Here is a 9,014-nt window from a genome sequence, read left to right on the forward strand (position 1 = left end):
CCCCCCCCCCCCCCCCCCCCCCATATCCTGTTTACAGGGCTGGAAGCTGCTTTCCATACTGGAGTAGGCATTGCTAAGGGATTGCCACCCCCCGCACCCCCGCTGCCAAACTTACCAAATGGCACCAGATTTGCACATAGTCTCACATGCAGCATCTTTCATATATTGCTAAAAACCTTAAGGAATTTCTTAACTGGAATATTAAAGGAAAGGTTGAAAGCGGGTATCTGCTAGTACAAGCTGTTCAATATGCAAATAGGTGCACAATCTACTTTAAATACCGATGGGACACTCAGCAAAATATTGTAGGATAGGTGTCTTGTTCACTGTTTCAGTTCGTCAGCCTTGTCTTCCCCCAAGACATTCCATTTCACTGCCCTCCCCCACCTGTATTTTCATTCCTCCCTCTCCTTTCCAACCATCAGCCAGCAGTGGGCTCCCTGAGCTAACTAATCCTCAGGAGGCTATTTGAAGGGATCCCCTCCCCCACACTTATGGATTTCTTTCCTAAAGATCTTTTGTACTTCTGCAAATCTTGGGTTTCCTGCAAGCCTCCTGATGCCTCCCTCTTAGGCATATGTGATGTCATTTTGATTATATAAAGCAGTGGCCATCACTCTCAAATTTGGGAATGGACATGTGTTTATGCTGTATACTTCTTTGCCATTTGGTTGTGAAAAGAGGGCTAGATCAATAGACGACATGAATACAGTCATGCTATCTTTTAACTAGCTCTTTGATGCTCAGCTGCTCTTTGTCCATCCAGAGTGAAACCATCAGAGACATGTGGACCCTTCCAAACTCATGAGACCATCTATGATTCTGGGAAGACGTGGATTGTACAGCTGGAGCAATCCAACCCAAACCTCTCCTGGTTTACCTGGATCCACCAGCATCTCATCCAAAATTCCTTCTTCCTGTTTTTAATTGCTGGAATTTTGCTGTAAGTTTAAAGGATTCCATTATTTATCTAAGCCCATGAAACCCAGGAGCTTCCTTCTCTTCCTCCTGCCGGCCATTTCCAGAGCAGTTTGACAAATACTGTGTTTGTCCGATATGAAATATACCTGGACCTGCCATGGCTTCCAGACACAGAAGTCTTGGTGACACAGTTAGAAGTCATTATGCAGTTATTCTGTCTCTCCTTTCTTAATGGATTTCCTGTAGTAAGGAATACTTGAAAGAAGCCGTGGGAAAACACAGGGGTTATGAGTGAAGAGTGCTGCCTGAACCCCTTTTCTGTGAAGGAGGCAAGGTGATGGTACAAGGAAAACCCTACCTGCAGGCCCACCACAGAAAGATAAGGCCGATTGTGTGGCATGCTCTGAGCCTGGCTCAGCACTCACAAATGTTCAGGGCTGTTCTATACAAGTGGCAGATAGTTTCTGCTGCTAGACAGCTCCTTAAGCAGGCTGGAGGCACTCTTAAGATGTCAATAATGGAACTTTCTAAAGTAAGTTTTTAATTATTGATGCAGAAACTATTACTTGCAAATAGGCTTGCATATTTTAAGCTTTTCTTCTGGAGTGCTGATGCCATAGGCCAGCTTCACCTACTTGATGCCACCCAGATGCTTTAGACTGCAGCTCCCAACGTTCCTGACCAGTGGCCATACTGCCTGGGGCCATTGAGAGCTGAAGTATAATACATTTGAGCAAGGCTGCCACAGGCTGTTCCGCAAAGACAAATTCACTGTTCTGCAAAGTAATCACAGATATGGTAACCTGGGCATGTTCTGCATCTGGGAAGATAATGCTTTTATGAATCTACTTGTTATAGCTCAGGGTGGCTGAGGTACCAAAGTGCTTCTTGCAAAGAATGTTTTAGGCCTCTGAAATGTCTGACTCCTGCTGCTGCCTCTGCATGAATGTGGTATTTTTCTCTTCCCTGTCTGTGAACCATTCCTTCTGTTAGCAGTCCATTAAGCATCTTTCGCCTGCACCTAATTCTTCTTAGCTGTTGTTGCTCAGCTCCTCATCATCTTAATGTTCCTGCTGTCCTGATTTGCAGAGCTGCAATCTACCTCAATGTTCAGGTGGTGAATGGTCAGAGGAGAATCATTTCCCTACTGAAGGAACAGATTGACAATGTGAGTGTTGATGGGAATGGGGGCAGATGGATAATTTTTCGGGGGCCGAGGAGTGAAATTCTTAGGATGAAAGAGATAATCTTCCTGCACTGTCAAAGCAGGTGCAGATAGGGAGAGCCATTGAAAAACAAGCCTTCAACCTTTGTGTTTTATTGGGACCAGAGTAAATGGGTGTCTAGAGGGCAGCCACTCCCTTCTATGATGAAACAAAACACTCTGTGCATGGGAGCAGCACTGCAGTGGAGGCACACTTCCTGGCCCAGTTTCTACTAGCAGAAGGGGATGCGTGCAAACACCTGTGTGCAATGCACTTGGCCTCCCATACTGAGTTCTGGTAACTTAAGCCCTTTTCTTCTCCACACACTTCCTGCCAGCTGCAGTGGAGAGGCGTGTCAGTAGTGGTAAAATGAGCACTTGCAGTAGACTCTCTCAGCAACCAGAGAAAAGCCATGTGGTCACAAATCATATTTGCTTCAGAGCGTTCTGAATGTCTCTAGTGCTTGTTCTTTAAAGAAAATCACTTTTCTTGCTGCTCATCTTAAATATCTCTGGTGTTCCAGGAAGGAGAAGACAAGAGGTTCCTCATTCAGAAGCTTCATACTATATATGAGAAATGAAAGCAGAGCAGGTGAAGATGAGGTAAAGCTGAGATCTGTGTATCCAAGTCCTCTGTAAATGATAGTGCTGAGCAGAGGAGGGGATGGAAGTGTGCAGTAAATGGATTAAAGGGGTAGGGATCCGATAGTCCTTGGGCATTTTCCATCTGACCTGCCAGCTTCTCTTGTAAGCTCTGCCCAGTGTTCTTGCAAGCTGTGTTGCAAGTCTCTCTGTTTACTTTCCCACTACCCTAATAGACAGAGAAAGAGAGAGAGAAGCTGAAGGGCTGCCCTACTTCCTTTATGAAAGGCCTTTTCTTGGAAAACCATCGTGATGGAAGCAAACTGTGTGATTGAGTGGGGAGAAAACTAGGCAGGATGGTGGCAGATTAGTATGTTAGAATCAGACTGCCACCAGATTCCAAAGACGTGGGGTAGGGAGGAGGTGCTGAAATATTGTTAGCACAAGCAATATTTTTTTTCTCCCAATAGGTTTCCAGGGCCAGAAGTAGCCCAGGGGGAGGTGGCTGGGAGAGAAATATTTGGGAGATGGGTGAAAGGTTCAGCTCCTTTGTTTGCACCCATGCTTCATCTTAAAGCATCTTCCTGCTTAAAAGGAATATGGAATGGTCTGTATCATAGCACAGGATTTTGACACCGTTACATCTAGTTTGCCACTGGATATTGGAAATCTTTAGTTTGTCCATTTCCTGAATGTATTTTGGGAAATTAGGAACATAAAAGAAGCAGTAACAGATTTGTTGGGGTGTGACAAAATTAGGTGTCAGGACCATTATCCTGACTGTAACAATATTAGTAGATCTCTAAAAACAGTAACTGGTCACATTTCACTTTCAGGCCAGCAGTTCATCAGTGAATGTACAAGCTGAACTCTTCTTCTCTGCCTGATGTGCTTCTTGGAAGATGGAGAATATATATGAGCTCACCAAGAATGACTGAAGAAATTGTCACATGTTGCTGAGAGAGACAGTCTTCATTGTCTGCCTTCAGGCTGCTTCCTGTTGGGATGATTTCACAGCGATCTCATCCACCCTCTAGGGACTCGCATTCTTAGCATGTGCCAGCAAATTCAGCAAACTTGCTCTGGATCAAGGAATACCTAATGTACTTGAATGATACTGAAGTTGTTGATTTTTAAAAGAACCATACTGTTTGAACTTGGAAGTGATTTGGTGGCAGGACTTCTTTCTTACGAGGGACAAGACTTCTTTTTACAAGAGACATTGTGGCCTAATGCAGTTAAAATCAATTCAGTTTTTAATTTCTTCTGTTGGTAACAGGAAGATGATAGTGAATGCTTATTGCTGTTGGTAAAATTCTTGTGAAGATATCGAAGATCACAACAGTCTGTAGTCTAACATGGGGGTCTCTTGGTACTTCCAAATGAGGCTTTTATTATGCAAAGGAACTGCCCCATTCACAGAATTTGCAAGTTGTCTAACCAGTGATGTCTTCCATTTGTAACCTTCCTGTACTTTCCCAACCCTGCTCCATCTTTTTTCTCATGAGAGAAAAAAAACCCTTAAGTACACAGTACCTCTCTGGAAGCATCCACTGTGCATTTTAACTCATACCTCTGAACATAATTGTAGTTCAATACATAACACCATTCCATAAAAGAAATATCAGACGTTTACTATGTCATGTAGTACTGGTGAATACAACCAAGGCAGGCTATTCTTATTTATGGGACTGGGATGATGAATTTGCTAACTCTACTGCGTGTATCACCTCATACCAATTTTCACATGCCATGCAGTATATGGCACCCATTAATTTGTTTAGAATGCAAGATCTGGGGATCTACAATGTTTGGAAGTTGTACACTCTACCCTACTCTATAATCTGTATAACTGTTTGCCACTTCCCTGATAGGCATATCCCATAGTCTACTATATGTCTGCAAGGTTGCCAACTGTTTATCTGCACTTTTTAAAGTGAAGAAAAGCTTGTGAAAAGTTCCAGAAATCTGGACAATCTGTCAAATAACTGGACACTTTATTTAAAGTATATCAGCTGAATTTGTAATAATCAAAGATCTCCTTGAGTTTTTGTGGTATTTATTACCTTTCTGGTTCAAATGTTTGCTGAATGTACGTGCGTAGAGAAACGTAAAGGCAGCAGGGACCAGTTTCACGGATTGTGATGAGCTGACTCAGCTGCTACTCATGGCTCACTGCTGCCCCCAATAGGATAATCCTGCCTCCAATAAATAGCTGTTAAACTTCTGGAATTAAATTACACATACAACCAGTTCTCTTTCCAGATGAAGCATCTATCCTCACATCCCCCTGCTTCATTCACAGAATTTTGTGGGAAGCCCAAACATCATTTGCTTCCACTTGTAGGCTCTCATGTTTTCTCACTGCTGCTTCTACCTTTTTTCTTACTGCAGAAAACCAATTAAGGAGAAAATGATGTATGTAATGCTAATACTAGGAAGCACCCCCTGTTCTGGGGAAAGTGGTATGGCAATTAGACATAGGGTGAAAAACAAGGCTGCAGACCATCTTTCTGAACCAATTTTGCTTCTAAAGTTTTAAGTGGTTTTAGATAAACACTTGCAACTGGGAAGGTTATCCATATATACAAGCAGACTTATTCTCAGGAATGACTTATAATCAGAGAGGCTTGCAGCCTTTTTAATTCAGCTTCTTCGCTAAAGGCTTCCATCCTGGCTGTCCAGGTTTCAGCCCTTTTTCTTACATGATTCCAAAGTCAATTTTCTTTATTTCTCTCTTTCCTTTTTGTGTAACTTTGTTTCCTTGATTATATTTTCCTGCTTTACTTATAAACAGTATTTTTATAATACATACTCCTAACTGTTTAGTCAACCAGCTTCAATTCTGCCAATGTTTCCATTTCTCCTTAATTAGCAAACTCCCAGGTCAAACTTTTAAACTTCCTGTTTAGGACACTGCTGTGAACTTCCGGCCTTCTGTGCAGACAAGTCCGAAACAAAAAGTGACTACTATACAGTCCCAAAACCTCTCACACAGTGTCCCAGTAACATCCCAAGACACAAGATAGAAAACATAAAATACTGAATGACCCAAATACAAAAATATTTACTTTCAAGTTCAAATGACATCAAAATCCATGGCAGCAATGTTGCTCCCACTGCCTCCAGAAGACAGTCAGTTCTGCTTGCTGATGCATTCTAATTCAGTACCTTGGAAACTGTTGCCTGTTTTTCCTCTCTTCCTTCTCTAATAAAGGTATGTAATTTAAGAGACATCTCCAGCTTCTGAGAGGGGTGAGCATTAATCATGCAGAGTAGAATGAAACCACTGCATCACATTGGATAATCCAGTGCCATCACGAGCACTCGTCTCCACAACAGTGATGGGTTGTTTGGCACAGGCAATGATATCCTGGATTCGAAATAACGACTTCATCTCCACCAGGGACATGTAGCAGGGCAGATCACTAAAGTCAGGGTAGACAGAGCAAATAGTTATACATTCCCATTTGTCTGCTGAACCATTTCCAAAAGAGGCCCTACGGTGGAATCTTGTGAAGTAGTTCTTCCTCTGTTCGAGGGACTGATTTGTCTACAGTTATTCACCAAAACGTTTCAAGTACCCCCTGCTTGAATCTGATCCCGCCTGTATCAATTCAAGTTATACATTTCTTACATCTTGTTGAAAATGATGAGGACAGGAGCTGACATGAGCTCTTCAGCAGAAAGGAGTGACAAAAGTTGGACGCAAGATGAAGAAATCTGAGTAGGCTTGGCAGCATCAATCATATACTGCAGGAAAGAGACAGAGTGATAGCTCACATAACAAAAACGAGGTGCTTACTGCCCAAGTGCCCACTTTCCAGTAAAGAGATACCCAGAAAAGACAGAACATATGCACAAATGAAGGTGCTCCAGCCAACATACATCTGGTTATTCCCTGGGATAAGAGCACACTTTTCTTGAAATGTGATTTTTTAAGCAATAGAAGCATAGTATATTCTATGTTAATTAGCCCAAAGGACTCCAAGTGGATTACATAATAGCATCCTAAATGAAAGGGGAAGTGTTAAAACCTACCCAACTTAGTGCAGAATATTCTGTTGTGTTTAAGGATTCTGAACAATTAAATATGTTTGTGGAATTTTGTGCTTTGCTGCAGTAAGTATGAGGGGACAAACAGTTCCAGGGACTGGAGTGAAAAAAGTTACCCTGCCCTATAATACACTAAATTACAGCATACAAATGGGTCACTCACCAGGACACAGCAGCAGTCACTGTAGTAACTGGACCAGATGGGGCCCATGCATCCCCCCAATTCCCGAACTGTGATCTTCTTTCCTATCAAAAGGTCTGTAAGGTTTGTGCCTACCTACAATGAAATAGCAATGGATTAGACTGCTACACTGGTGAGTAACTGAGATGTTGTCCACAGTACGGCACAGATAAGGCAAGCATGAATCCAATCTGGGCAGGACTGTAGAACCTGACTGTGAGCTTTTCCAGAATAATCTGACAAGCAGGAGATAGTTTAAAGAAGTTCAGCATATCATATATTATAAATCTCTCTTGCACTGATGTCATAATTCTATGCATGCTTGTTTGAAGTAAATCCCATTTGGGTAATACTATTCTATCAATTGGTCTATCTAGCTCAGTATTGTATTCTGAATGGCACTGGCTCTCTAAAGCTTTCTGCAGACATCCTCCCCAATGCTGCTCAATTCAAAGAACAAGGGCTAGACATGCCTTTTTTCCAGATGGGCTCCTCACGGCAGCACCGTGAGGAGAATTCCAGGGCCTCAGATTGAGTTGGAACCCCCTGAGGTCGGAGGAAACTAGACAAAACCTTTAAACAAATGCACCACATGAGCCACAGACATACTAAAGAAAGTGTGACTTGTGTGTTTCAAGTTGTAATGGCAGGCAATCACAGCAGCTTAAGAGAGACAGAACAATACATCTCCAAGAGCCACCATTTGGCCTCTAGTGTACAAGCAAAAACTACCCTGAAAAAAGCAAGTCTGCAATAAAGTTCATTTATGATTAGTAATTAAATCAAAGTTATCTAAAACATAGCTATTGTGACTATATCTGTGCCCTTCTTTTTAACCACAATTTGTCTCTGTCAGATATTTACCCACAACTGCCAGTTAGTCAGGAGAAACTCAGTATGCGGCTCTTAGCCTGGCTAAATGACATCCTGCAGGAGTACATAAGAAACAGTTTGTTTATATTAAGTCAGACTCTTGGGGCGCTATCATCTACTCTGACTGATGACCATTCTCCAAGATCTTTGCAAGGGCCCTTTCACCAAGAACCTTTTCACTGGAAATCTTCTGAAATAAATCTGAGGCCTTATTTGTGCAAGCCAAGTTCTCTGCCACTGAGCTGCAGTCACTCAGACAGAACCACTAACCCAAGGACAAAAAAGTCATACCGTGGGTAATGTGGATGGAGGCTCCCCAAGGTCTTTGGCACCATCCTTGGAGCTCAGCTGTGCAAGAAAGAATGTTAAGGAAAGTGGTGGGAAAGAAATGGGTAGGATGAGTGCCATTCAATAATAGATAGTGGGTATATCACAGCAGGGCCAGGTACCCAAGGAAGCCCCTCTGCACCTGGAAGCGGAGAATTTGGTAGGGTCCATGCCATAAACTTATGTACCACTGAACCTAGATGCCACTCCTTCTGTGGCCCTCCTTGTGCCCTATTGCCAGTGGTATTGTCAAGCATTAAGTACTAGCAAGAAAGACAAACCATTCCTCAAATAGCCATGGCATGTGGCCCACCCCTGGCTTAGTTGTCCTCCTGATGTGTTGCACTGTGATTGCCACATCCCTGATGTCTGGCCCTTCTAGCTGGCACTTAAGGAAGCTGTAGTCCAAAACGTCCAAAGGAAACGAGGCTTGCCTACCTGTCAAGCAGAACTGAGCAACGTACCGCTCTCCAGAAGGTTTGGCCTACAACTCCCAATATCAATCACCATTTGCTATGCTATGCTATGCTACTTAGAGCTGATGGGAACGGTAGGTCAACGGTAGGAGGGCTACCAGCGGACGTGCCCTGTCCAGTCCAACCCTAAGGACTCCTTACTTCCGTTCCGTGCACTACCAGACACTTCTCGACTAGTCCGTCTTCCTCCCCACCTGTCAGTCACTCCAAGCCCCCCCCCCCGGCTTCAAGCCCCCCTCCCCACCCCCTGCGGTGATATTTGGGATATTCTGCAGTCGCTTGACCAGCAGCGTCTTGCCCACGCCAGAACCCCCCAGAAGCAGGTACATGGACCCTCCGCCGCTGGCCATCGCCACGGTAACCGGGGGCAACAGTTCGCTCCGCCGCCACTGCG

The 9,014-nt window shown here is 43.6% G+C and overlaps 2 protein-coding genes across 2 annotated transcripts in view; one reads left to right on the forward strand and one right to left on the reverse strand.

The window, feature by feature from the left end:
- TMC6 (transmembrane channel like 6) overlaps positions 1–4,742 on the forward strand; it is a 26,590-nt gene extending 21,848 nt beyond the window's left edge. Inside the window, exons 18-21 of the mRNA XM_044419893.1 lie at positions 767–943; positions 2,011–2,089; positions 2,650–2,728; positions 3,544–4,742. Coding sequence (XP_044275828.1) covers positions 767–943; positions 2,011–2,089; positions 2,650–2,706 — 313 coding nt within the window. The 3' untranslated portion in view covers positions 2,707–2,728; positions 3,544–4,742. The remainder of the gene's footprint in view (positions 1–766; positions 944–2,010; positions 2,090–2,649; positions 2,729–3,543) is intronic.
- Positions 4,743–5,754: 1,012 nt separating this feature from the next.
- ARL16 (ADP ribosylation factor like GTPase 16) lies at positions 5,755–9,014 on the reverse strand. The gene is made up of 5 exons (XM_044419894.1): positions 8,889–9,014; positions 8,109–8,167; positions 6,927–7,040; positions 6,345–6,460; positions 5,755–6,135 (listed from the first exon to the last, which is right to left on the reverse strand). The coding sequence occupies exons 1-5, from the start codon at positions 8,968–8,970 to the stop codon at positions 5,970–5,972; spliced, it is 537 nt and encodes a 178-aa protein (XP_044275829.1). The 5' UTR covers positions 8,971–9,014; the 3' UTR covers positions 5,755–5,969.

The sequence above is a fragment of the Varanus komodoensis genome, unplaced genomic scaffold (assembly GCF_004798865.1).
Source record: "Varanus komodoensis strain SLA01 unplaced genomic scaffold, ASM479886v1 scaffold11, whole genome shotgun sequence".
Lineage (NCBI taxonomy): Eukaryota > Metazoa > Chordata > Lepidosauria > Squamata > Varanidae > Varanus > Varanus komodoensis.